This window comes from Cotesia glomerata, linkage group LG2 (genome assembly GCF_020080835.1).
Source record: "Cotesia glomerata isolate CgM1 linkage group LG2, MPM_Cglom_v2.3, whole genome shotgun sequence".
In the NCBI taxonomy this organism is placed as follows: Eukaryota; Metazoa; Arthropoda; class Insecta; order Hymenoptera; family Braconidae; genus Cotesia; species Cotesia glomerata.
In genome coordinates, this window is record NC_058159.1 from 2,951,456 (window position 1) to 2,977,998 (window position 26,543).

At 26.2% G+C, this 26,543-nt stretch overlaps 6 protein-coding genes and 4 non-coding genes across 11 annotated transcripts; 5 read left to right on the forward strand and 5 right to left on the reverse strand.

The window, feature by feature from the left end:
• The first annotated feature begins 427 nt into the window (after positions 1–427).
• Positions 428–1,811, forward strand: LOC123259211. Its single transcript, XM_044719552.1, has 4 exons — positions 428–706; positions 788–967; positions 1,036–1,068; positions 1,510–1,811. The coding sequence occupies exons 1-4, from the start codon at positions 656–658 to the stop codon at positions 1,642–1,644; spliced, it is 399 nt and encodes a 132-aa protein (XP_044575487.1). The 5' UTR covers positions 428–655; the 3' UTR covers positions 1,645–1,811.
• A 1,692-nt stretch (positions 1,812–3,503) lies between these two features.
• Positions 3,504–6,922, reverse strand: LOC123259205 (glutamate--cysteine ligase regulatory subunit). Its single transcript, XM_044719545.1, has 6 exons — positions 6,574–6,922; positions 6,345–6,386; positions 5,940–6,054; positions 4,489–4,688; positions 4,286–4,400; positions 3,504–4,097 (listed from the first exon to the last, which is right to left on the reverse strand). Exons 1-6 carry the CDS (start codon positions 6,661–6,663, stop codon positions 3,961–3,963), a joined length of 699 nt encoding a protein of 232 aa, XP_044575480.1. The 5' UTR covers positions 6,664–6,922; the 3' UTR covers positions 3,504–3,960.
• Positions 6,923–7,403: 481 nt separating this feature from the next.
• Positions 7,404–8,718, forward strand: LOC123259213 (transmembrane protein 14C). The gene is made up of 3 exons (XM_044719554.1): positions 7,404–7,625; positions 7,710–7,899; positions 8,311–8,718. The coding sequence occupies exons 1-3, from the start codon at positions 7,550–7,552 to the stop codon at positions 8,375–8,377; spliced, it is 333 nt and encodes a 110-aa protein (XP_044575489.1). The 5' UTR covers positions 7,404–7,549; the 3' UTR covers positions 8,378–8,718.
• Positions 8,719–8,724: 6 nt separating this feature from the next.
• Positions 8,725–9,467, forward strand: LOC123259210 (transmembrane protein 14B-like). The gene is made up of 3 exons (XM_044719551.1): positions 8,725–8,878; positions 8,951–9,185; positions 9,280–9,467. The coding sequence occupies exons 1-3, from the start codon at positions 8,773–8,775 to the stop codon at positions 9,434–9,436; spliced, it is 498 nt and encodes a 165-aa protein (XP_044575486.1). The 5' UTR covers positions 8,725–8,772; the 3' UTR covers positions 9,437–9,467.
• A 165-nt stretch (positions 9,468–9,632) lies between these two features.
• On the forward strand, positions 9,633–10,588 carry LOC123259208. Its single transcript, XM_044719549.1, has 3 exons — positions 9,633–9,913; positions 10,011–10,245; positions 10,353–10,588. The coding sequence occupies exons 1-3, from the start codon at positions 9,835–9,837 to the stop codon at positions 10,576–10,578; spliced, it is 540 nt and encodes a 179-aa protein (XP_044575484.1). The 5' UTR covers positions 9,633–9,834; the 3' UTR covers positions 10,579–10,588.
• A 976-nt stretch (positions 10,589–11,564) lies between these two features.
• On the reverse strand, positions 11,565–11,683 carry LOC123260229. Its single transcript, XR_006508418.1, has one exon. It is a non-coding gene; the product is annotated as a 5S ribosomal RNA (ribosomal RNA).
• Positions 11,684–12,286: 603 nt separating this feature from the next.
• LOC123260240 lies at positions 12,287–12,405 on the reverse strand. The gene has a single exon (XR_006508427.1). It is a non-coding gene; the product is annotated as a 5S ribosomal RNA (ribosomal RNA).
• Positions 12,406–13,012: 607 nt separating this feature from the next.
• LOC123260244 lies at positions 13,013–13,131 on the reverse strand. The gene has a single exon (XR_006508430.1). It is a non-coding gene; the product is annotated as a 5S ribosomal RNA (ribosomal RNA).
• Positions 13,132–13,739: 608 nt separating this feature from the next.
• LOC123260245 lies at positions 13,740–13,858 on the reverse strand. The gene has a single exon (XR_006508431.1). It is a non-coding gene; the product is annotated as a 5S ribosomal RNA (ribosomal RNA).
• A 1,286-nt stretch (positions 13,859–15,144) lies between these two features.
• On the forward strand, positions 15,145–25,091 carry LOC123259181 (ornithine decarboxylase 1-like). 2 transcript variants are annotated; one of them, XM_044719504.1, is made up of 7 exons: positions 15,145–15,530; positions 21,048–21,222; positions 21,311–21,719; positions 22,220–22,393; positions 22,474–22,813; positions 23,904–24,118; positions 24,216–25,091. In XM_044719504.1, exons 3-7 carry the CDS (start codon positions 21,456–21,458, stop codon positions 24,636–24,638), a joined length of 1,416 nt encoding a protein of 471 aa, XP_044575439.1. In that variant the 5' UTR covers positions 15,145–15,530; positions 21,048–21,222; positions 21,311–21,455; the 3' UTR covers positions 24,639–25,091. The 2 variants fall into 2 exon arrangements, with proteins under 2 accessions (XP_044575439.1, XP_044575440.1); XM_044719505.1 differs by lacking the exon at positions 15,145–15,530 and adding an exon at positions 19,352–19,657.
• The last annotated feature ends 1,452 nt before the right edge of the window (positions 25,092–26,543 follow it).

The window sequence follows — 26,543 nt, forward strand, 5'->3', positions numbered from 1 at the left end:
ATACGAAAGCCATTTTATTACTTTACTTTATTAAATAAGTAAAAATTATCAATTATTAAATTGTTTAAATTATTTTAAATTAAAATAAAGAATTTTGACGGATATTGGGAAAACTAAAATTAAAAAAAAAAAAAAATTTTAACACTATTTTGACTCATTAGTTACGTTCGAACTTCCTTAATAAAACGTTTATTTGACTAATAAAGGGGAAGGGGAAATAAACGAGTAGTTTAGGTAAGGATGACTCGTTGAAAAATCTTTATACTAATTTATTAAAAGATTTTACTGTTAAAATATATTTGAAAATATTATAATTAATTGATGAATATTAATTTTTTTTTGAAATTATTTGTTTTAATAACTTAATATTCGTATTAAAAACACATATTAGTATTTAAGAAAATTTTATTAAATACTAATAAAATTTTATTCATTTAGAATATAATTTTATTACTATTAAATAAAATTTTCTCTCAGTGTATAATAATCAAATCCTTATCTGCGATACTCGTTAATGTCAGTCCCCACTAGATAAAGTTTAATGATAGATTCTTCCCTATATATTGAACTTGATCTAACGAAAAAAACCCAGTAGTCTGTCAGCGTCTACATAAAAAAAATTTTTTCAATATTTAATTTTTTTATCAACAAAAAAATGGCCAACTCAAAGCTACTTTGTATTTTAATTTGCACCTTTTTGGCTCTGGTAAGTATTTACAGTAATAATAATAATAATTTAAGGGTAATCAATCGAATATTAATTTCTAAACGTTATTATTATCAATAGAACGGAGTAAATTCACATCCAACTGATACCAAGAAAGATACTCTTCTCAAAGCATACTTTCATGATCTGTATGAACTGTATCGTACATCCTGGGCAGAATTAGATTTTTTGGATGAACAATTGAATGATAATCCAAACACTACAATAATTGAATTGCAAAACAGCTGGAATAATTCTTATGTAAGTGGTCAAACTAAAATTGCTTTTGAATTGATGAGCTAATTACTTATAAGTATTTTTATTTTAAGGGCTCATTTTATGGAAAAAATTCTTTGGTAATGGTAAGTTCAAATTATTTTTTTTTTTTTATACAAAAAATCAATTCTAGAGTAGAAAAAAAAATATATATTAAACAATTATTGTCTTGGGCTAAATAAAATTTTTATCAGTAAAATTTTAAGCTAATTGTAAAAAATCCTGCCTGGAGCAATAATTTTTTTCATAGTATATTTTGGTTTTTTTTTTTAATTAAATTAAAACTAAGAAAATATTTTTTAAAAATTGCACTTTAAGTTTTTCAAATCTTCTACAAGTGAAATTTTTCTAATAAGGATTATTTTAAAATAATTTTTTCAATAAGAAAAACCATTAACATTGTCAGATGTCTGCTAAATTCATTTTCATAATTTTCTTAGTTTAAATAACATTTTTTTTCTGTATAAAATAGAAATTAATAATAGTCCATAGTTTTTGTAGTTATTTAACGTTTTAATTTTTTTCAGACAACTATGATTCATCATTTACACACATTGGAAAAAAATACTCGAGGATTTAGAAAAAAATTGGATTACATCGCGAAAAAAACATCTGAGAATGTCGATTCTAAAATTAAAGAATTACTCCAATCCAAATTGTAAAAAAAAAATATCTTTTTAAATACTCTGTATCTGATAAGAAAACAAATGTATTATAAGCCAATTTAAAATTACCATATCAAAGTGATAATTTATGTTGGTGAATATTAAAACCAGGTTACTTATAAATCAGTTTTGATGATTAATAAAACACATAAAATTTAGCGAAATTCTTTTCATTAATTTCTGATATTATAAATAAAAGCGTGTCTTTTTCTTGCACTCGCACTTGGTGCGGCTCTACGCAAAGACTCACAATAACGGAGGCCTACTGTGAGGGAAGACAGTTGAGTAAGAAAGGGATAAAGTAAGCTGCAGAAAACCACTACTACTTTTACTACTACTACTTCTACTGGTACTTTTGCAGCAAACCGATCTCCAGTCGGCGAGCGACCAACAAAACGAAAAATTTAAATCCGCCAGTTCAAGTCGCATGTACTCGACCAGACATGTATATGTACAAGGATCAACATATACACTGACCGAATACGAAGGGATTCTCGTGTCTTTCTGCCTAGTCGCTCCCGAGCGGCTACTGCTAGCGAAAGGACACCGAAAAAAATGAAAAATACGGGCGGATAAAAAATCGGGCGATCAAATATATTTTTTTCTACTTTATCGTTTTTTATTTTTTTAATTAAAAATTATTTTAATATTTAGCCATCGGATATTTTATTACGAAATCATTTTTAATTTTTTTGCTCTTGCAATAATAGAAGGATTTCTTAGCATTTAAGAAGATTTCTTTGTATTTAAGAAATATTTCTTATTATTTAAGAAATCGGCGTTCTAATTATCAAATTGTCTAACTCCATTTCAGAGAATCTTCCATTTGTACGGAAAAAAAATTAGTTCAAAATTTATTTTCATTTTAAAAAATAATTTAATATTTAATAGAGGTATAGTATTTTTGTTTGGATCATTCAAATAATTTATAAATGGACTATTACTACATCAAAATGTTAAAAAATCAGTTTCTAAAAAATAAGGAGTTAGACCAATTGCTAATTAGAGCGTCGAAATGATTTTTTAATATTTAATAAATTATTTATTTTTAGTTAATGAACAATTTTTAAGATTAAACAATCATTTTTTGATAGCTAATAATTATATATGTATGTATATATTAGGGTGTGCCAAAATGTAATTTCCTTGATGGGCTTTTTAAAATTGGAGCGTTAAGGATTCATTTGATTTTTATAGAATTTTTTAACAGGAGTTTTGTTCGGCTAAATTTTGAAATTTTGAAATTTCGGTAAAAATGCCTAAACAAAACTCCTGTAAAAAAATTCTATGAAAATCAAATAAATCCTTAACGCTCAAAATATGTCAGGAAATACCCAAACACAACTCCTGTGAAAAGCAGAACTCAAAAGTTACATTTTGGCACACCCTAATATGTATATAGATAGTTAATTTATTAAATATTAATGAATGAATATTAAATTTCAATATATAATTATTAACTATCAAAAAATTACTGTTTAATATTAAAATTGTTTATTGACTAGAAAAAAATTATTTATTAAATGTTAAGAAATTATTTTTTAAACAACAAATATTTCTTAAATACTGTTCGTTAAGAAATGATTTCTTAAATACTAAGAAATCCTTCTATCAGTGGGTTAATAAATTTGTTAATTTTAAAAATATACCGGTGTCTACTTTCACTATAACTTTTATTTTTTTTTTTTTTTTTTTTTTGATGGACAGTATCAAAAGATCCTAAAGAAGTGAAAGATGTGAAGAAAAAATGTCAATCGGATAACAGATGCTCGGGTTATACCATCATTCTCGAATCGCGGATGAATTTTAAATTAGTTCGAATCTATTCGTTTGATTTGCATCCACTGATGGATTTATTTTTATTCACTCGAGAATTTATATTCCGCAAGCCGTTAAACCAGTCTGTGCTCATAAATAACGAAAATAGATGAAAATAAAAATAAATTTACAATCTATAATATAAAAAAAAAAACGACTGTTCATTTACTTATGTTATTCAGACTATAAATAATCCCGTAACTTTAATTTTTAATTATGTTGACCTCCATTTAAGTATATTGATTTTCAATAAATATACTTTGCATTTGATTGTTTTATTTTTACACTTTCTACAATTAAAAATATAATATAATATACACAATTTTTATGAAAAATATTACATATAATACTAAATTAATAATACATTTTTCAATTAATTTTAATTTACTGAAATAAAAGCATTAAATACTACAAAAGTGCGGCAAAAATTTAATTTTTAAAAATAAAAAAATATAAATATAACAAAAATTTTTTACATACTGAAAAATGCATTAATTATTTAGTAATGTTAACAAAATATCCTTTAGAAGAAAGTACACCGCGGCATTTTATGTGGACTTGGTACTTGGCGATCCAATTTAATTTTGCCTCGCTGCCAAATAGCTCCACGGAAGAATCTTTATTCAATATATCTGTAATTAAAATAATAATAAGTTAAAATTTTTAATTTTAAGGAATTCAAGATCAAATGTTATTAATTATTAAAGTTTGACAGCTTTGATAATAAGTAGTGAGTTGTAAGTGGTAAGTAGTGATAAATGACAAAGATAAGGCTGTGACACAAGCATGTTGATAAACTAATTGAATGATTTGTACTTACGATAAGGATCATTGTGCGTTAATAATTGGATCTGATTTTGTTGCGTAAACTCTTGAAGAACAGGTGGAACTACACAGCACATTGCTAGATTTATTTGCACAATTGTCGGCCGTATCTATAATCATCATTTTTAGTTTATGAGATTTTGTTTTATTATTATTACTTAAAATTATGTAACTGAAGAATTTAATAGTAAATATTACTTTTGCCCACTGGTACAGTTTTATAAAAACTCCAGTATCCACATTGCTGAGTCCAACTGATGTCAAGGTTCCGTTTTGGATGTATCGTTCCAATACGGGCCAGAGTTTTTGTAGAGACTCTAATTCCTTTTCAGAATTTTGAGCTTCGCCGTAGGCAAGAATCAACGTTCCAATGCTGTTTATATGCAGCTCCTTTAGCACTGTAATTAATTAAGTTCTTACTGATAAATAAATAAATTATTGTTTTATTAATCTCAATATTTGGGTTTAAATTTTATTACAAGATTTAAAAATAAAATTATCTATCTTTAGATACATTTTTCAGAAATGATCTTATATCTTGAGAACTAGTGATGTTTTTAAAGATACAAGCTCATCTCGACATTACACTCATCAAGACCTTTCATTTGAGTACCCACATCAATTTTTTATATATTTATATATTTCACAAATACCATATATATAAAATATATAAAAAATATCATGTGGGTACTCAAATGAAAGGTTTCGATGAGTGTAGCATTAAGATGAGCTTATATCTTTAAAAATGTCAATAATTAAGAAATGATATTGTATCTTGTCAACTAATGATATTTTTGAAGATATAAGCTCACTCCGACATTACATTCATCAAGACCTTTCATTTGAGTACCCACATCAATTTTTCATATATTTTATATATTTATAAATTCCACAAATACCATATATATAAAATATATAAAAAATTCCTTGTGGGTACTCAAATGAAAGGACTCGATGAGTGTAGTATCAAGATGAGCTTCTATCTTTAAAAATGTCAATAATCAAGAAATGACCTTGTATCTCGTGAACTATTGACATTTTTAAAGATATAAGCTCATCCTGTTGTTACACTCATCGAGACCTTTCATTTAAGTACCCACATCAATTTTTCATATATTTTATATATTTTATATATTTGTATATATGTATATATGAAAAATATATCAAAATGCATGTGGGTACTCAAATGAAAGGTCTTGATGAGTGTAACATCGGGATGAGCTTATATCTTTAAAAATGTCAATAGTTCACAAGTTATTTGTTAAAGCGCCCTGTACTTTCTTAACTATTGACGTTTTTAAAGATATAAGCTCATTCCGATGTTACACTCATCAAGAGCTTTCATTTGAGTGCCCACATGCATTTTTGATATATTTTTCATATATACATATATATATATATATATATATATAAATATATAAAATATATGAAAAATTGATGTGGGTACTCAAATGAAAGCTCTTGATGAGTGTAACATCGGGATGTGCTTTAAAAACGTCAATATTTAAGAAATTACAGTGCAATTTAACAAAAGTCATTATTTAATATTGACCGCATAGTGATTGCAAGGTTGCTAGTTTTCTATTATTTAAATAAAAAATCTAAAGTTAAATTAAAAAATAAATTTTCAAAATAAAAAAAATACATACTTCGATCCAAAGCGTCTCTTAGTATTTCAGGATCATCAGATTGCATGAATATTTTTACTGTTATCTTTAATTCCTCTCTATCACCACCTCCTGCATTAATATCATTTCCACTTGTCTGTAAAAAAATATAAATTGCATTAACTGAAGCAATCAATTGTGATATAAAAAATAGCAGTGATAACTTTTATAAAAAAAAATAATTTATAAAATATTGCAAATTGAATTAAAAGACACTTGATAGTTTTTTTATTTTTCTTGAAAAAATAATTTTTTTAAAATTGCATTTATTATTTTTTAATTTTTCCTGTTATAATCTATTTGTTAAAAAAATTCTAAAAATTATCAGATGCCTCTCTAGTTCAGTATCATATAAAATAACTAAATAAATATAAAATTATTCCTTACGTTTTGAGAATCCTTGAGAATTATTTTGAGAGCCTCAACAAGCTGAAACAAAATTTAATCCATTAAAAAAAAAACAAATAAGTTTTATTAAAATTAAATAATAAAGTAATGAGCAAGTGTTTATAACCTCTAAAAAAGTTTTCATAAAAAACAATTATAATACTTACTGATTAAGTAATAAATAATAAATCATTTTATTGAAATTTTAGCAAAGTAAATAAATAATTACCTCTTCTTCCGAAGTCTTGCCAGCTTTTAATTTTAATTCATTTAAAGAAAGAATATTTCCTGTATTGTACAACACACTGTTTGAAACCATATTTAATTTTTTTAAATTCAAGAGAATAAATAATTTTATACTGTAAAAGTATAAAAATTTTTAATTTAAAAAATATTTCACCCAAATTTCCTAAAAATAAGCTCCAAAATATTAATTATTATTTACTTTTTTTGGAGTATTAATTACATAAGCGCTCATAGGAGCAAGTGATGACTCGAAATGACAGTAACAAGTTATTGCTAGATCTTAAATGCTTATAGATTTCGAATTATTATTTTTCATGAGTCATTAGATGACTATGAGTTAATTGTTATCTTTTTTTTTTTTCTAAAATAACTTTTATTATCTATCAGCAATCCAAATTAAAATAAAAATCAGCAATTATTATAAATTAAATAAAAAAAAATTCAAATTTTTAAAATTTTAAAAATTGGAGCTCCAAAAAAACGTTTCAAAAATTTCATAACAAAATTAAAAAATAAATAAACATAAACAAAAATAATTTTACCAATTTTTAAAGTAAAATTCCCTAGATTATTCTCTAGAAAAAGAGCGCGTAAATTTTAAATCTTCTAAATAATAAATCTATTTAATTTTTTTCAATAAGAAAATTCATACCTTAAAATTTATTTTTAAGAATAAAATTTTTGAAAAATAGTATTATTAAGAGTTAAAAATTGAATTTTAATTGTTAAATAAATAGTTGACAATTAATTGCAAGTGCAAAAATAAAATACGCGGGACCACCATTAAATATCAACAAGTTCCTATCAAATTCAAGACCTTGAGACTCGAGCTACTTCAGTTCACTTGATATCATCATCCTATCATACAAACATCGTTGTAATTTATAATTATTGCATAACCTAGCCGATAGTGAGTAGTAGTTATTCAAAAAACTAATAAGTAAAAATAAATAAAAAAGATGCCGATTGATTACGCAGCGTTCGCTTACGCGGCTTCTGTTGCTGGAGGTGGAATACTCGGTTATGTTAAATCAAGTAAGTTATTTTATTTTTATATATAAGATACCATTCTTAATTTTCATTGTCATTGTCATTAATTATATAATTAATTTTCAACAGAATCAATTCCGTCACTAGCCGCTGGCTTACTTTTTGGTACAATTTTGGGATTCGGGGCTTATCAAACCTCACAGGATCCTCGTAATTGCGCAGTACTTTTGGGATCAAGTGCCACTTTAGGTGGTATGATGGGCTATCGTTATTACAATACCGGTAAAATTATGCCCGCTGGTGCTATTGCAATTATTAGGTAAGAAAAAATTATTTTTTTATATGAAAAATTACTTTTTGATGTGAAAAATTATTTTTTGATATGAATAATTATTTTTTCATGTGAAAAATTATTTTTTGATATGAAAAATTATTAGAAGGAATTTAGCAGATATTAAATTATTTTAATCATGAATAAATATTACATTGAAATTAGCAGACATCTTAAAATTTTTTTTTGTTCGAAGATTAAATTAATCCTAAGAAAATATTTTCTGCATTCCATTAAAAATTTCTCAGAATTTTAAAATTATTTCAATTTTTTATTTCTTTGGAATTTTAACTTTTTTTTATCATGATTAAAAAAATATTTAATGTCAATTGAATTCACACTTGTGATGAATAAATTATTTTTATTTAATTAATAAATTAAATTGTTGGAATTTTTCAGCGCTGTGATGTTCATAAGAACAGTAGTAAAAAATGTAACAACTCCAGAAGCGCAAAAAGTCGAATAAATAATAAATAAATTTAAATATCGCATTTAATTTATACGAGAACAAATTTTCATATTTTATAACTTTTGTAAGAATTAAATACGAAGAATATTATTATATTGTATGTAATCCGAAACACGAGAGTACGTTAACGTCAGATAAGAGCACTTCATTCCGTATCATAATTAGAGTGTAGTGTACTTTTATTGTTATTCCAAAAAACGAGCTCTCCTATATACTATCTTGTGTTTTTACTCAAAATATTCTTACCGGTCTCAAATATTATGTTTATAAATACAAATAGGGTTTAAGGTGTTATGTACTTTGTTTAATTTGCTTATTAAAATTTCCTAGATCAAAAATTTACTGTTACTTTTTTTTTTATCAACTTCATCATAAATTAAAACAAAATAAAAATGAGTGATTTTTTCCCGCTTTTCCCCATTTTTTCGTTAAACTGTTCAACATTTGCTTTCGCAGCCGGAATTGCTGGAATTGGAGTTTATGATTATATAAAAACAAGTACGTAAAAGTTTACTGTAAATAAATAAATAAATTATTTAAAACTTATTAAAAGATTCCTTTTTTTTTTAGATTCTAAAATCTCGTTAATAGCGGGATTGTCTTATGGATCAGCTTTGACTTGCGCTTGGTACTCGACTGTTAATCATCCATTTGAAATATGGGGTATAATGGCCACTACGGCTAATTTGGCGATTACAAGTGCCGCAACAGCTGGAATTGTTTCAGCTTCAAGGATTATAAATGATAACTTTTATAATACTAATAAAAATAAAATAAAACCATTGATTAAAATTGCAAAAGCTAGGTAAATATTTATCAATATATTTTTATCTTCTAAAAAATTAGTAGTAATTCTTTAATCATTATTCGATATCTAAAAAATTAATATTTTGTTTCAGTGTCGCTCTACATGCTTGGAATATAATCCGAATCGTCACAGTTTCTATGGCGGCGTTTATGCTCGAAAAATTAAGCAAAAATAATCACTCACAACTTGAAAATATTATTAAAGTTTATCCTTCTAAAATAATGTGTTATATAATGATTAATATTTAATTTTAAATGAAATTATTTTTTGTACTAATTGTCTCTCTATTTTTTATTAAAATATAAAACTATATTAATTAAAAATTATATTAATTAAAATGTAAAAAATATTTAAATAAATTAAAAATTGAATTAAATTTAATATTTCATTGTCTAAAAAAATAAATAATAAAATTAACATATTTAAATGTTCCCGCTTATAAAAAAAAATCGATAAACAGGAGCGTTAGTTTATTAAGTACTTCGTATTTAATTATTTACTTAAACTCTACGTGTATGATGCCCGTTGGAGTAGAAAAGGTGAAAAAGTCCTCGCTAACTTGGACATTGATCAACGTTAGTATAAATAAAATAAATAAAAATAAAAAAAGCTGTAGAGTAGTTTTTAAAAATTTAAATAAGAAAATATGACTTCTAATGTTCTTGTGGAATTTTGCTACGCTGGAATAGTAGCTGTTGCTGGAGGGCGAGAATATAAAAATTCAAGTAACGTATTGCGTCGTTAATTTTGTAAATAATTTAAGTTTAATTAAATCTTATAACGTTGTATATTTTATTTAATTAATTGTAAATATTTTTTTAGAATCCAAGCTATCATTGATAGTCGGGCTTTGTTTTTACTCTGTATTAACGATAGGAGCGTACTGGCAAAGCTTTAATTCAAATAAATGCTCGGTATATAGAACGACTAGTGGATTAGTGGCTGTGATTTGTTTAGTGATAACTTTAGTTATCCGGATGAGTTTTATAGTTGACCCGAGATTTTTTAAACGACATATCGGCACATTTAAAACATACGGACTGTTATCTCTTCTCAGGTATTTTTATATTAATTTTGTTACTCGGGTTGATGGGCTTTGATTTATAGATGATAAATTAATACGACTATTTTGACTGACTTAAAAAAATAATTGAATTTTTACAGTATTTTTAGATACAACGTCGCTATCAAAGGATGCGAGGACTCGGCTTTAGAAATATTTCTCGCAATTTTATTTAAATTGAAAAAAAAATTACGAAACATAATTATAATCCTGACGACTGAAATAAATTACATCGATGCTCTTCTAAAGTCAGTGATGATTAATATAACGATTCATATTTTAATTCAGCTACACATAGAATTTTTTGATTATAGATTTATGATCTAAGGAATTTATACTTGCAAGATTTTATTTTCAGATTGAAATTGAAATTTTTGAGTGATGTGTTGTATCATACTTTTTTCTATGAAAATTATTGATTGTTAATTATTTATTGTTGTTATAAAACTTTATTTTGTATTTAAAAGTTTAAAAAATTGAATAAACGTTTTTACTGTATAAAAAAATTGAAATTTTTGCGTGATATTATGTTGATAAAATGGCCACTGTTTAAGAAATCAACTTGTTAGTTTATATTTATATAAATAATTGAAATAATATTTTTATTGACTCACCAAGCTGCACATCCAAACATTCAGCTTCCTAGACAGATCAATGCTGGAACAATCCATGTTGAGAATCCAAATCTTGGTCTAAAAAAAGACAAATTCTTTACAATACTTAAATTTTCAAATATTTCATATTTTTACTGATAGAGATTTTTTTTTAGAAAAAATAAAAAAGAATGAAGGAAACTATTTTTTCTATTTTGAACTCAACGATTTGTTTAAACGCTTTAAAAAAGAAATGCAGTTCTAACTCTGTTTTTATGACCTCAGACCCTTGGGTCACACAAAGCACTCTTTCTTTTATGAAGCTTAACTCATAGAGTTGTATATTTTTTTTGTCAGCCAAAAACATCTGTAATTTCAAGTATTGGAGTAGAGGTTTAGACCTACTTGTAAAATATTTTCTTTAAGAAATAGTTAGTAAGTGACGACCCTCTCAAGCGTAAGGACGTTTCTCAGAACGTAATCCTTTTTAATGAATATAGCATATTTTATGTTTTAGTAAAATTAAATTGTTTAATTATAATTCTTTTATCAGTGTGGGTAAAACAAATCAATGTAATAAATGAATTTAAGATATTTGGATAAATATTTCAAATAAAATTTAGCTGATAAATTTTTTTGTGTTAAAAGTGATTTTTTTGGGAAAAAAATACAAGGAAGTTTAAAAAGATAAATTGTTTTTCCAAAAAAACTAAAAAGAAATGCCAACAACACGTGGTGTTCCCAAGCGGTCACCCATCCAAGTACTAACCACGCTCAATGCTGCTTAACTTCAGTGATCGGACGAGAACTGGTTTTTTCAGCATGATATGGTCGTTGACATTAGAAGTTAGCAATTCCTTTCAACATAAAGTTGTCGATGAATAAAAAGATTTGAATTTAGAAAAAAAAATGAACGAAGGAAACTGTTTTTTCTATTTTGAACTCAACCATTTGTTTAAACGCTTTAAAAAGGAAATGCAGTTCTAACTCTGTTTTTATGACCTCAGACCCTTGGGTCACACAAAGGACTCTTTCTTTTATGAAGCTTAACTCATAGAGTTGTATATTTTTTTTGTCAGCCAAAAACATCTGTAATTTCAAGTACTGGAGTAGAATTTTAGACCTACTTGTAAAATATTTTCTTTAAGAAATAGTTAGTAAGTGACGACCCTTTCAAGTGTAAGGACGTTTCTCAGAACGTAATCCTTTTTAATAAATATTGCACACTTTATGGTTTAGTAAAATTAAATTGTTTGATTACAATTCTTTTATCAGTGTGGGTAAAACAAATCAATGTCATAAATGAATTTAAGATATTTGGATAAATATTTCAAATAAAATTTAGTTGATAAATTTTTTTGTGTTAAAAGTGATTTTTTTGGGAAAAAAATACAAGGAAGTTTAAAAAGATAAATTGTTTTTCCAAAAAAACTAAAAAGAAATGCCAACAACACGTGGTGTTCCCAAGCGGTCACCCATCCAAGTACTAACCACGCTCAATGCTGCTTAACTTCAGTGATCGGACGAGAACTGGTTTTTTCAGCATGATATGGTCGTTGACATTAGAAGTTAGCAATTCCTTTCAAGATAAAGTTGTCGATGAATAAAAAGATTTGAATTTAGAAAAAAAAAAAAATGAATGAAGGAAACTATTTTTTCTATTTTGAACTCAACGATTTGTTTAAACGCTTTAAAAAGGAAATGCAGTTCTAACTCTGTTTTTATGACCTCAGACCCTTGGGTCACACAAAGGACTCTTTCTTTTATGAAGCTTAACTCATAGAGTTGTATATTTTTTTTGTCAGCCAAAAACATCTGTAATTTCAAGTACTGGAGTAGAATTTTAGACCTACTTGTAAAATATTTTCTTTAAGAAATAGTTAGTAAGTGACGACCCTTTCAAGTGTAAGGACGTTTCTCAGAACGTAATCCTTTTTAATAAATATTGCACACTTTATGGTTTAGTAAAATTAAATTGTTTGATTACAATTCTTTTATCAGTGTGGGTAAAACAAATCAATGTCATAAATGAATTTAAGATATTTGGATAAATATTTCAAATAAAATTTAGTTGATAAATTTTTTTGTGTTAAAAGTGATTTTTTTGGGAAAAAAATACAAGGAAGTTTAAAAAGATAAATTGTTTTTCCAAAAAAACTAAAAAGAAATGCCAACAACACGTGGTGTTCCCAAGCGGTCACCCATCCAAGTACTAACCACGCTCAATGCTGCTTAACTTCAGTGATCGGACGAGAACTGGTTTTTTCAGCATGATATGGTCGTTGACATTAGAAGTTAGCAATTCCTTTCAAGATAAAGTTGTCGATGAATAAAAAGATTTGAATTTAGAAAAAAAAAAAAATGAATGAAGGAAACTATTTTTTCTATTTTGAACTCAACGATTTGTTTAAACGCTTTAAAAAGGAAATGCAGTTCTAACTCTGTTTTTATGACCTCAGACCCTTGGGTCACACAAAGGACTCTTTCTTTTATGAAGCTTAACTCATAGAGTTGTATATTTTTTTTGTCAGCTAAAAACATCTGTAATTTCAAGTATTGGAGTAGAATTTTAGACCTACTTGTAAAATATTTTCTTTAAGAAATAGTTAGTAAGTGACGACCCTCTCAAGTGTAAGGACGTTTCTCAGAACGTAATCCTTTTTAATAAATATTGCATACTTCATGGTTTAGTAAAATTAAATTGTTTGATTACAATTCTTTTATCAGTGTGGGTAAAACAAATCAATGTCATAAATAAATTTAAGATATTTGGATAAATATTTCAAATAAAATTTAGTTGATAAATTTTTTTGTATTAAAAGTGATTTTTTTGGGAAAAAAAATACTAGGAACTTTAAAAAGATAAATTGTTTTTCCAAAAAAACTAAAAAGAAATGCCAACAACACGTGGTGTTCCCAAGCGGTCACCCATCCAAGTACTAACCACGCTCAATGCTGCTTAACTTCAGTGATCGGACGAGAACTGGTTTTTTCAGCATGATATGGTCGTTGACATTAGAAGTTAGCAATTCCTTTCAACATAAAGTTGTCGATGAATAAAAAGATTTGAATTATTCAAAAAAAATTGTTTTGTTAAATTTTTCCAAATTTCATTAGTAAATCAGTTTAATTTTAAGGTTGTTAATTCATTATAAAAAAAATTTTTTATGAAAATTCAGAATTGCAATTTTTTTAATCCCTACTTATATAATTTTTTAGCTAAATTTTTCTTAATAATAATTTAATTTATAAAAAAGTTAATTTTACAATTAGGAGTATTTTTCATATTTTTATTGCGAAAAAGTTGAAAGCTCATTTTAATAAAATATTCATGAATATTTCTTCAATAATTTTTTTCCACTTCTTAAATAAAAGTTTACTAACAAAAGAAAAGTAATTGTCAGATGATTATTACCTACGATATTAAAGTTAGCTGTCACTTGACCATTTTTTAATTTTATTCAACAAAAAAACTTGTTCCGAAAAATTATTAAAAAAAAATTGCATTTTTAATTTATTAAATTTTCTAAATGTCAATTTTTTTTCTTATTTTTTTTATGCAGTAATTTATTTATTTAAAAAGTTGTTAAAATTATTAAATATCTTCTGAATCAATTTTCATTTATTACCTTTAATTAATTATTTAACTAAAAACTTTTGCCGTCTGTCAACTGTTCCATTGTCAATCTAGATCCCGGAGTTTATCACTTATAAAAAACAAAAAAAACAATGTCACAGGTCATTTGTGCACTCTAGTGCTTACTTATAAACAAAACTATCTAAGTTAAGTCATTTCAGCATCACTAAATATTAATAAAACAATTAAACATAAAAAAATGTAATTTACTTTTAATTAATTTCGAATTGAGATGCTGACTGGTACTTTTCTAAACTTGTCTCTCATCCGAGCGGTTACGCTTTATAGCGTCCCTAGTGGCAGCCGCTCGAACTATTATGAAAATTAAGTTAGCCGACATTTAAGAATTTTTAGAATTTTTTTTATTTAAAAAATTAGTACAAAAAATTAAAAAAAAATTTCATTTGTAAAAAACTTGAAAAACTATACGTGCAATTTTTTCAAAATATTTTTTAGTAATAAATTAATTAATGAAAAAAAATAAAAAAAATAAAAATGTCGGCTAACTTTAGTATTATTGAACTATTTAAAAAATGACGCATGCGCACTACTCACCAATAGAAAAATTAAAAACTAAAGTTGTCGCTGCGTTGAAAATGACAAAATTATTGAAAACGCTGGACGTGAATTCAGCCAAAGTGTATTTACGGATAATTACCAATTTACTCACATTACCGAGACCAGACTGAGCTGATCTCATGGCCGCTCTGCCTCGTTCATTCTAAGGTCCGGCTCAGTACTCAGTTCTCAATTTTCAAGTCACTAAATTTCATCATCTGGACTTGCATTTTGCTAAAAAGTTATCGAAGCGCGTTCGCGTAAATAACAAGAAAAAGTGAGATAAATTAAAGTAACGAATGTACTTGTCAAGTTCAAATAATCATCATAAAACAATCGCCTGTACCACCAGCGAGCACTGGCTCCACCAGGACTCACTGATCCAGGTCCCGAAGACGATTTGACTTATTTTTGGGATAAAGTTTACGAAAACCTCCATCATTCCGCCTTCAATCCAGTGCCTACCCGCAGGGTGGCAATCATTTTACAAGGTAATTATTATTTCTAAAAATAAAAAAAATTTTTTTTTTAATTTAGTTATCTAATATTTAATTACCAATCGCATTATCATGTCCTTGTCATATTTATTAATAATTCAAATTAAAATTTTAATTTATTTAATTTCTCGCTCCAATTATTTCCGATGAAATGGTTACGATTATATTAAAATTACCATTGCTATGAAGATAAAATTTAAAGACTTATCATAAAACATCGAATCGTGGTTAGTGTATTGAGACGATGTCATGTGAACAGATACTACAGCTCATTTTAACTGTCCAATGATTCAATCATGTTATTTGTGGTACATAAATATACGTACTAATTTATTTCACTTCGTCATTAATATATTAATATATTTAATCTATATAAGAAGATTTTATTTAAGAATAAATTTGACATTTTAAATTATTATTAATAATTAGAAAATATTTATCAAAATTTATTTTAAAGCTAAAATTATTTTCTATTAATAATTTTGTCCACGTAGATTGTTTCTAAGAATTTAATTTGATGACGTTACTATTTAATATTAATCGTTATCGTAATTGTCACGCGTTTTACTTAATGAAGTTGTTACTTTTTAAAATGAAAATTAATTTAGCAGATATTTAATAATTTTTTTAATAAATAAATTATGGCAAAAAAAATTAACATGTAGAAATTTTAATAAACTATAAATGCAATTTTTTAATAATTTTTCGGAGCGAATTTATTTATTAAAAAAATTATCAAGTGACAGCTGACTTTAATATCATTTTTTTAAAATTTAATTTCATTATCTTGGATTTAATTATTGGAATTAATTGTTTGAGATGTTAAGTAAACAAATAATATTTTTTCAAGCTCATTAATATGATACAATTTAACACAAGAGTTGATTCAATGGAAATTTTCAATCATAATTAATGTTATTAATTGTAATATCAATTGTTATCATAATCAGTGATCAGTAAAACGGAAACGTCTGGTGGATCGGTATCAAGTAGCTCAGGGATAGAAATAGATAGCTGTTTATTTTTACGAATCAATAGAGAGTCGATTATCTGTAATAATCAACAGTCACGGTGTCAAGTGTCTGGATTTTTAAATAATATTATTATTATTATTATCACTATTAACTATTGCAATTAAATTTAAACTACAATTCTTAGCACGTACAGATATTGTTCTTAGAATTGCAGGAAACTCCGGCTTATCTTTGCGTTGATTTACTATTATTTTGAAATTTACTCAATCTTCTTTTGAGAATATTCTTGAGTGATCAAATAACACACACGTGTCAAGGTGATACATATGGAATCGGAAATTGCATATTATGTTGTAATAATATACATTTTTTTTTCGTCATAGCAATATTATTTTTTTTCTAATTGTTGTTATTAGTTATTTATATTTCCTGTGTTTTATAATTTTTATTTATACTGCATTGCAAATATCGAAGGTTTATTAAATTAAAAATATATGAAATATTTTTTTAATAATTAAAAATATGAATTTTAATATAAAAAAATAATACTTAATATTAATAAATTTTTTATACCAGGAAATAATTGTAATATTTATTAATTCAATGAATATTTTCGATAAAATCTTCAAAACAAACAAACCGGTTTTGATACGACATAAAAAAATTACGCAAGAAATTTAGATTAATCAGGGAAAAATCCAAACTGAGAATTTATTTACACAGAAAAAAATGAAAATGAAGTTAGCCGACATTTCAAAATTTTTAGAAATTTTTTATCGAAAAAATTTCAATTAAACAATTAAAAAAAAATATCACATCTTAAAAACTTAAAAAACTATGCAATTTTTTATAAATATCTTTTTAGTTGTAATTTAATTAATAAAAAAAATCAAAAATTTTTAGACATCTGCTAACTTCCATGTCATAGAAAAAAAGGTTCATTTGAGCCAAGAAAATATTTTTCTTCCTAATTATTATCTTAAACGAAAAGAAAAAATTTTTTTGACAAGAAATTTCACTTATTTCAATAAAATTAATTGTTTTGCTTTAAGAAATACGTATCTTGATCCAAGAAAATTTATTTAAGTCAAGAAAATCTTTTTTTGAGAAAATTCAGCGTTTTCCTCCAAAAAATTTAGTTCTTGATAGAAGTAAATTTTCTTGTCTTGAGAAAATTTCTCTCTTGCTCCAAAAAATTAAATATAAAGATGGAAGTAAATTTTCATTAATATTTTTATTGATTAACATGTTAAATGGGAAGATCAAATAATATTTCATCATTTTTTTTCATTCAATATGTAATAATTGCACACTGAAATAATATAAAATGGGTATCAAATATTCAAGAGAAAAATTTTCTCAAGATGAGAAAATTTTTTTCTCAGCTGAAGTAGGTCGCGCTGCTTCCCTAAAGTATCTAAAATTCTTGATTAAATATAAAAATTTATTGTATCAAGTATTTATGATAGAATTAAGAAAAAATTACTTCCACCAAAAATAGAATTTCAAGAAAAATGTATCTTGATCAAAAAAAATTTATTTAAGTCAAGAAAATCTTGTTGTTTTGAGAAAATTCAGCCTCTTGCTCCAAAAAATTTAGTTCTTGATAGAAGTAAATTTTCTTGTCTTGAGAAAATTTCTCTCTTGCTCCAAAAAATTAAATATAAAGATAGAAGTAAATTTTCATTAATATTTCTATTGATTAACATCTCAAATAAAAAGATCAAATAATATTTCATCATTTTTTTCATTCAATATGTATAATTGCAAGCTAAAATAATATAAAATGGGTATCAAATATTCAAGAGAAAAATTTTCTCAAGATGAGAAAATTTTTTCTCAGCTGAAGTAGGTGGCGCTGCTTCCCTAAAGTATCTAAAAATCTTGATCAAATATAAAAATTTATTGTATCAAGTATTTATGATTGAATTAAGAAAAAATGACTTCAAAGAATAGAATTTCAAGAAAAATTTTAACTTCAGCCAACACAACTTCGGTCTTCCTTCAGACGACCGAAAATTTTCTTGAGCCAAGAATTTTATTCTCCAGTCAAGAAATTTTTCTTTCTGAGTATAGAAGTTTTTCTCTAAAAATTGATAATTTAATCAGTTTAAAAAAATTTGTTGAGTAATAGGCACCTGCTAAGTGATTAATCATTATTATTTATTATTATTTCAAATATTTCAAAAGCTGATAAACGAGGATCAAAAATTTTAAAAAGACAATAGCTTTAGTCATTAACTCATGATTGATAACTAGCAATTTTTTTTTCTTCCATTAAATAATCTCATTTTATTAATTCTGATAGAAAAATCCCAGATACAAAAGTCTAGTGGAAGATAAAAATTTTTAATCGCTTGAATATTCAGAAGATCAATATTTAATAAGAAATACATTTTAAAAACTAATTTGTAGCGCTGAGTGTCAATGAGTAATCGATAAAAAAATTTTAATTTCATTTGTTATGTGTACATTACAATGATAATAATAATTAATAACGTCGATTGATAATCACTAGGTGAAAGAATAATAAAAAAAGAGTTGTTATATACAAACATTAATTATAATTATCATTAATAATTGATGTCTGACCCCCCAGTGGAGAAAAATCATCCTTCAAGTGTTACCCCCATTTACAAATGTTTATCTAATATAAATATATATTGATGCATAGTACATGTAGAGCGAATCACGATTAATCGTACACTTATTGCAGACAGATAAGATTCACTCGGCATTTACTTTAAATTGTAACATATAACGCCATAATTTTGATAAAACTTATCAAGGCGGTATAAATACGTGGGTAAATACGCGCTGCGAACTCAGTACTATCCGATAATTCATCTCTTAAGCAACAAATACTTTATATTATACTTAATATTAAAAAAATAATTAATAATTAATCACTTTCAATTCAGTTTACAAGAACATTTAAATAGAATATCAATAAAAAGTCATTCGACTTTGCATCTCAACATTTATCAGCCGAGATTTTTTCTCGCTTTAATCAACGTTTTGTGTTTGATATTACTGAGCCCTTATTGGACATTTGGTTAAAATTTAACGCGAATTAGCTCGTGAAACCGCCGTATTTTTTTCCTTCACTGTTATAAACAAGGCACGAGAATTTTCGCCCACATCCGAGTATGTTACAATATTTTTTATTATTAAATACAATATTTATTAAAAATTATTTTTCATGTATGTAATCATAAATAATTAAACTAACACGTCATATTCTTGATTGCTTCAATTAAATTTTTTTACTCAAATAAAGATAATATTTCTATTTGAGTAGTAAGTTTTTAATCTTATTTTAAAAATTCTTTGTTAATTATCAACAATTACTTCTTTATAAAAATTTTAATGCTTTATTGTTTGATAAAATTTTTTATGAAGTTAAAACATTTAATAGTCTGTGGAATAAAAGTTAATACAAGTACGAATTAATGTCAAATCAATAACTTTTCTATGAGCTTCATTCGAATAATTGAGAAATCCTAGAAGTTCATCGACTTTTAATTAATAATTAATTTATTGAATTATTATTATTATTATTATTATTATTATTATTATTATTATTATTACTAGCCGTGACTTGTGAACTATAAATAAATAAAATTTTGCTTTATTAAATAATGACTTTTGTTAAATTGCACTGTACTTTCTTAAATATTGACGTTTTTAAAGATATAAACTCATCCCGATGTTACACTCATCAAGAGCTTTCATTTAAGTACCCACATGCATTTTTGGTATATTTTTCATATATACATTTATATAATATATACCAATATATGAAATATATGAAAAATTGATGTGGGTACTTAAATGAAAAGTCTCGATGAGTGTAATGTTGGGATGAGCTTATATCTTCAAAAATATCATTAGTTGACAAGATACAATGTCATTTCTTAATTATTGACGCTTTTACAGATATAAGCTCATACTGATGTTACTCTCATCGAGACCTTTCATTTGAATACCCACATGGAATTTTTCATATATTTTATATTTATGGTATTTGTAAAATATATAAATATATAAAATATATGAAAAATTGATGTGAGTACTCAAATAAAAGGTCTCGATGAGTGTAACATCGGGATGAGCTTATATCTTTAAAAATGTCAATAGTTGACAAGATACAATGTCATTTCTTAATTATTGACGTTTTTAAAGATATAAGCACATCTCGATGTTACACTCATCAAGACCTTTCATTTGAGTACCCACATGGCATTTTTTATATATTTTATATATATATGGTATTTGTGGAATATATAAATATACAAAATATATGAAAAATTGATGTGGGTACTCAAATGAAAGGTCTCGATGAGTATAAGGTCGGGATGAGCTAATTTTTTTAAAAATATTAATGGTTCACGAGACACAAAGTCATTTCTTAATTATGTATCAAGTTTAACCATAAAAACCCATTTTATCATATAAATACACTGACCACAAAATTTTGCTTTTTCTCTTAATAATATAGATTATTTAAATTAATATTATTTTTTTTTAATTGCAGGGTTGTATCTGCGATAGACTGGTTGGCCAGTCTGTTGGAGTTGATCTCACAAACAGTGGCAACTGGAAGTTGGCCCTAAACGCAGAGCCCCCGTGGCTTTGCTAGCACCCCCAACGCTGTTATTGTCTTAAATCGCCTCCTCACGACTCTTCCAATTCTCATTGACAGCTGCCTCGTAAGTATCCTTACATTTCCAAATAAATAATAAAAATTTCAATTATTGATAACATAATAACTAATTAAAATTGAAATTATTCCCTCAGATTGCCGCCTAGCGCCTGTAGAGTAAAAAAAGAACTCCGTAATCAACGGACAAAGAAATAAAACAAGCGAAAAATAAATCAAAAAATCTAAATCTCAGTAAATTATATTAAGAGTAATAAACGTTAATAAAAAAAAATAGCAACCATGAAAGTTTCAAACTTGAACGAACGCATCCACGTGTTGGACGGCTCATCATCGGTGATGAGTGTAGTGAAAGACATTGTTGAAAGTGGGTTGCAGGAAGAAGCTTTTTACGTGCTCGATATTGGTGATATTGTTAAGAAACATCAAATTTGGAAGGAAAAGCTGCCACGCGTTGAACCTTACTACGCAGTCAAGTGCAATGATAGTCCCACTGTTATTGAAGTCCTTGCTGCTTTAGGGACTGGCTTTGATTGTGCTTCTAAAGTATGATTTTTTTTTTTGTTTTTATCAATTAGATAATATACAATAGGCTGGAGCAAAAAAAAAATTTGTAGCTTATAAAAAAGCAAAATCAAAAAATTAAATTAATTATTTTAATAATTAGGTGGCCATTTAAAAATATTAAGTAAAAAAAAATTTTTTTTTGCTCCACACGGAAAGAACAAGATGACACTGGATACATCCCAGATTATACTCAATGATATCTGTGGTGAAAAAAAATTCAAATAGTAGCTAAAAAAATCCAGATTATACTGCGTGATATCTGGATTATACTCATTGTAATCTGGATTATACTCATTGTAATCTGGATTATATTCATTGTAATCTGGATTATACTAGCTACTATCTGAAATTTTTTTTCACTCAGTATAATCTGGGATAATATCCAGTGTCATCTTGCTTTTTCTGTGCACTCTAATATAAAATTACAATAATTTATTTATTTATTTTAATTATAATTTTTTTTTCTTTTTTTTTTACAGATTGAAATAAACAAAGTCCTTAGTGCTGGTGTAGATCCTACGCGTATTATTTTTGCTAATCCAGCAAAGCCTGCTTCACATATTCGTCATGCTGCTGCAGTTGGTGTTGATATTACAACAGTTGACAATGAAAGTGAATTGCATAAACTCAAAAAAATACATCCCCATGCTAAGGTAATTTTAAGTCTCTTTTTTAGTTATAAAATTAAAAATGGATAATAATTAAATAAAAATTATTGTGATTGCTGTTGCAGGTTGTGTTGCGTATACGTTGTGACGCTGAGATATCGCAGTGTCCTTTGGGAATGAAGTTCGGTTGTGACCCGGTAATGGAAGCGCCAAATCTTCTTCACTTAGCGCGAATGCTGGACCTCGACGTTGTCGGCATCAGTTTCCATGTCGGCTCGGGTTGTCAGGACCCGCCGGTGTTCCATCGGGCGATTTGCCATGCCAGGAATTTGTTTGACTTGATGAAAGAGATGGATTTCAAACCGTATTTGTTAGACATCGGTGGTGGTTTTCCTGGTGATCGTGGGACTAGTATTGATAAAATTGCTGATGTTGTCAATGGAGCACTTGATGAATATTTTGACGGTAAGTTTCAATGATTAATTTTTTTATTTAAGATAATAAAAGAAACGCAACCTTGCAGTCACTATGTGACTTGTAGACTATGAATAAATGAAATTTTGCTTTATTAAATAATGACTTTTGTTAAATTGCACTGTAGTTTCTTAACTATTTACGGTTTTAAAGATATAAGCTCATCCCGATGTTACACTCATCAAGAGCTTTTATTTGAGTACCCACATGCATTTTCATATATTTTTCATCTATACATATATATATAAATATATAAAATATATGAAAAATTGATGTGGGTACTCAAATGAAAAGTCTCAATGAATGTAATGTCGAGATGAGCTTATATCTTTAAAAATATCATTAGTTGACAAGATACAATGTCATTTCTTAATTATTGACGTTTTTAAAAATATAAGCTCATCCTGATGTTACACTCACCGAGACCTTTCATTTGAGTACCCACATGGCATTTTTTATATATTTTATATATATGGTATTTGTGAAATATATAAATATATGAAAAATTGATGTGGATACTCAAATGAAAAGTCTCGATGAATGTAATGTCGGGGTGAGCTTATATCTTTGAAAATATCATTAGTTGACAAGATGCAATGTCATTTCTTAATTATTGACGTTTTTAAAGATATAAACTCATCTCGATGTTACACTCATTGAGACCTTTCATTTGAGTACCCACATGACATTTTTATATATTTTATATACATGGTATTTGTGAAATATATAAATATATTAAATATATGAAAAATTCCATGTGGGTATTCAAATGAAAAGTCTCGATGAGTGGAATGTTGGAGTCAGCTTATATCTTTAAAAATATCAATAGTTCTCAAGATACAAGGTCATTTCTGAATTATGTGACATTAAATTTCACTAAAAAAACCGATTTTATCATATGACTATCCTGAACCCAAAATTTTTCTTTTTCTCTTAATAATATAGATTATTATGAATTTATCTTCAACTATCACAAAAAATTTATCTCCCGAGGTTAAAATTTCAATAAAGACAAAAATGAATTCTACAATTGCATGTTTAAGAATAGATAAATAATAAAAAACACAAAACAATATTTCAGCTGATGACGTGCATGTTATCGCGGAGCCAGGTCGTTTTTACGTCGCCTCAGCGTTTACATTGGCCACGTGCATTCATAGTAAGCGCTCAGTAAGAAGTGATAAACTGTCACCGAGTGCGATAACTCACAACATGTATTACATAAACGACGGTGTATATGGCTCATTCAACTGTATTCTCTACGATCATCAGCGAGTCGTTCCCGTTCCACTTAAGGTAATAATAAATTATTTAAAAATAATCCTCTAAAAATGATAATAAATAAAAAATGATGATTAATAGTTATTTATTTTTTTAATCTTTAAAAATTTAGAACGGCTGCGGCAAAATGGTACCATCAAGCATTTGGGGACCTACATGCGACGGCTTAGACCAAGTTGTGGAGAACGTATTGATGCACGATCTAGATCTTGGCGACTGGATAATATTCGAGAACATGGGCGCCTACACACTGCCCGTGGCGTCGCCATTCAATGGATTCCCAGTTCCAAAAGTCCACGTTATTGCTGACGAAAATGTTTGGTTGCTTCTGAAAGATATCCTGCCAATGACCGAAGAGCACTTTGTTATTGGCAACTCTCCGGATAATTTGCGTCTCGGTCTCGATATCGACGGCTCAAAGATTGATGAGTGGAACGACCCGGCCATCAATCTCTCCGACTCGGACATTATTGATGATCCCAACAATTCATCGCCTTTCATTTACGAGTACGTTGAAGTTGGACCCATCAACTAATCAACTAACATTTTAAATAATTATTAATAGACATCTTAAGATCTTAAAAAGGTACAATTAACTGCTGCACAATTTTTAATTCATTCCAAAATTTTTTTTAAATATTATTGTTATTATTACAACAGATTATTAATGCTGATGATTTTTTAAACAATCACTAGCACAAATTTCTCTACAAAGCATTTTAGTTACTTAAATCAACTGCCATTTTACTTATACAAAAATTTTTTTTTTAAAAAAGCAATTGCTTTTTTTTTAATTATTTATGAAACGCGATTTAGTTAAAAAAAGCTTTGCAATTAAATACTTGAGTATTTTTTGAGAACGGGAAATTTTATTTTTGGATGAAGCAGCACGTGGATGTACCGTTTTGTTTTTAATTCAATATTTTCTATCGAGATGGACAATTTTGACTTTTAAATCAATTATAATTATCTTTGTTGTAATAATTAATTTTTAATTTTATAAATCAGTAAAAAAAAAATTTTTTCTTTTTCCAAATCGCGTATAAAAAATTTTTTTCAGAAATTTTTTTTCATCCGATGATAATTAATTTAGCAGATAGTTAATAATTTTAAGAATTTTTCTAACAAATAAATTGTGACAAAAAAAAAATTATTAAAAAAATTGACATTCAGAAAATTAAAAGACTAAAAATGCAATTTTTTTTAAATAATTTTTTGGAGCAAATTTATGTGTTAAAAAAATTTAAAAATTGTCAAGTGACAGCTAAATTTAATATCATTTTCATCCGAAATGTGCAGAAATGCAAAAAAAAATTTTATACGCCCTTGTAGCTCCCGGGAGCCACCTCGGATGCCATAAGGGCGTATAATAAAAATTCTGTTTTTTTTTTCTAAGTCCAAAAAAATTTTTAGTTTGAAGAAAATTTTTTTTTTTTCATTTCTGCACGTTTCATACAAAAATACGTTGATTCTCGAAAAAAAAAATTTTTTTTAATTTTTTTATGGTTCCCAGGTGCCATAAGTGCGTATAATTTTTATACGCTCTTATGGCATCTGTAACGCGAAATAATAGACTTTAATATAAAGAATAATGTTAATTTACTACTAATTATTTTTTAATAAAAAATAATTTTGACATTATTAAAAAAAAATATTTTTACTGTTTTATAATTTAAAAATAAAAAATTATAATAAAATAAAAATGGTTGTGATTCGCGTACTTAATATTAATTAAAAATTCAGGGAAAAATGGTTGATTACTTATCAAGTGATATAAAATTTTTTTCGCCTGTTTTTCAATATTAACTTTTCGATACAATTTTATTTTAATTATAATTAATTTACAAAGTCATCCATCTAGATAATATCATTTATTTTTTAATTGAAAAAAAAAAAAAAAACTAATTCCTTAATTCTCGGGTATCGTTGTGTATGAATGACTAAAAATTACTAAAACATATATAATATATTCTTAATAAATATATTCTTAGAAATGACTTAAAAAAAATTTCTGAATGCTTAATTAAATGACTAGAATAGATAAAAAAAAAAAAATATCTATGTAAAAGAGGCTCAATACTATAGCCCACAGATTTATAAACTTTTCCATTAAAATTGACTAATTAGTTGATCGGTAGATCAGTTAATTTATTAATTAACAAAAACACGAGAAACATAATCGACCGTACAATCTTTTGTACCTTTGTACAAGCAGTCTGATGTCACGATTGTAGTTCGATTGGACAGCCATTCAATTCATACATTTACTATACCAAAAAAAAATATATATATATATATTATACATTAATAAAAAAAAATTAATTACTATTTACAAATGTAATAAATTGAAGAAAAATCCAAAAAAATTAATAATTAAAAATAAAAGTAGATGATTGGTAGAGTAGCTTATTAGAATTAGCTTAGAATTCTGTATTGTCAC

Bases quoted from the DNA above. Each gene is read 5' to 3' on its own strand.
- LOC123259208 (XM_044719549.1), top strand. From the start codon at position 9,835: ATGACTTCTAATGTTCTTGTGGAATTTTGCTACGCTGGAATAGTAGCT. The intron at 9,914-10,010 runs GTAACGTATTGC...ATATTTTTTTAG, and splicing joins GCGAGAATATAAAAATTCAA to AATCCAAGCTATCATTGATA. The intron at 10,246-10,352 runs GTATTTTTATAT...GAATTTTTACAG, and splicing joins GGACTGTTATCTCTTCTCAG to TATTTTTAGATACAACGTCG.
- LOC123259213 (XM_044719554.1), top strand. From the start codon at position 7,550: ATGCCGATTGATTACGCAGCGTTCGCTTACGCGGCTTCTGTTGCTGGA. The intron at 7,626-7,709 runs GTAAGTTATTTT...AATTTTCAACAG, and splicing joins ACTCGGTTATGTTAAATCAA to AATCAATTCCGTCACTAGCC. The intron at 7,900-8,310 runs GTAAGAAAAAAT...GGAATTTTTCAG, and splicing joins GGTGCTATTGCAATTATTAG to CGCTGTGATGTTCATAAGAA.
- LOC123259181 (XM_044719504.1), top strand. From the start codon at position 21,456: ATGAAAGTTTCAAACTTGAACGAACGCATCCACGTGTTGGACGGCTCA. The intron at 22,814-23,903 runs GTAAGTTTCAAT...ACAATATTTCAG, and splicing joins ACTTGATGAATATTTTGACG to CTGATGACGTGCATGTTATC. The intron at 24,119-24,215 runs GTAATAATAAAT...TTAAAAATTTAG, and splicing joins TCGTTCCCGTTCCACTTAAG to AACGGCTGCGGCAAAATGGT.
- LOC123259211 (XM_044719552.1), top strand. From the start codon at position 656: ATGGCCAACTCAAAGCTACTTTGTATTTTAATTTGCACCTTTTTGGCT. The intron at 968-1,035 runs GTAAGTGGTCAA...TTTTATTTTAAG, and splicing joins ACAGCTGGAATAATTCTTAT to GGCTCATTTTATGGAAAAAA. The intron at 1,069-1,509 runs GTAAGTTCAAAT...AATTTTTTTCAG, and splicing joins GAAAAAATTCTTTGGTAATG to ACAACTATGATTCATCATTT.
- LOC123259210 (XM_044719551.1), top strand. From the start codon at position 8,773: ATGAGTGATTTTTTCCCGCTTTTCCCCATTTTTTCGTTAAACTGTTCA. The intron at 8,879-8,950 runs GTACGTAAAAGT...TTTTTTTTTTAG, and splicing joins TTATGATTATATAAAAACAA to ATTCTAAAATCTCGTTAATA. The intron at 9,186-9,279 runs GTAAATATTTAT...ATTTTGTTTCAG, and splicing joins ATTAAAATTGCAAAAGCTAG to TGTCGCTCTACATGCTTGGA.
- LOC123259205 (XM_044719545.1), bottom strand. From the start codon at position 6,663: ATGGTTTCAAACAGTGTGTTGTACAATACAGGAAATATTCTTTCTTTA. The intron at 6,055-6,344 runs GTAAGGAATAAT...ATTTTTTTACAG, and splicing joins TTCTCAAGGATTCTCAAAAC to ACAAGTGGAAATGATATTAA. The intron at 4,401-4,488 runs GTAATATTTACT...TGATGATTATAG, and splicing joins AACTGTACCAGTGGGCAAAA to ATACGGCCGACAATTGTGCA.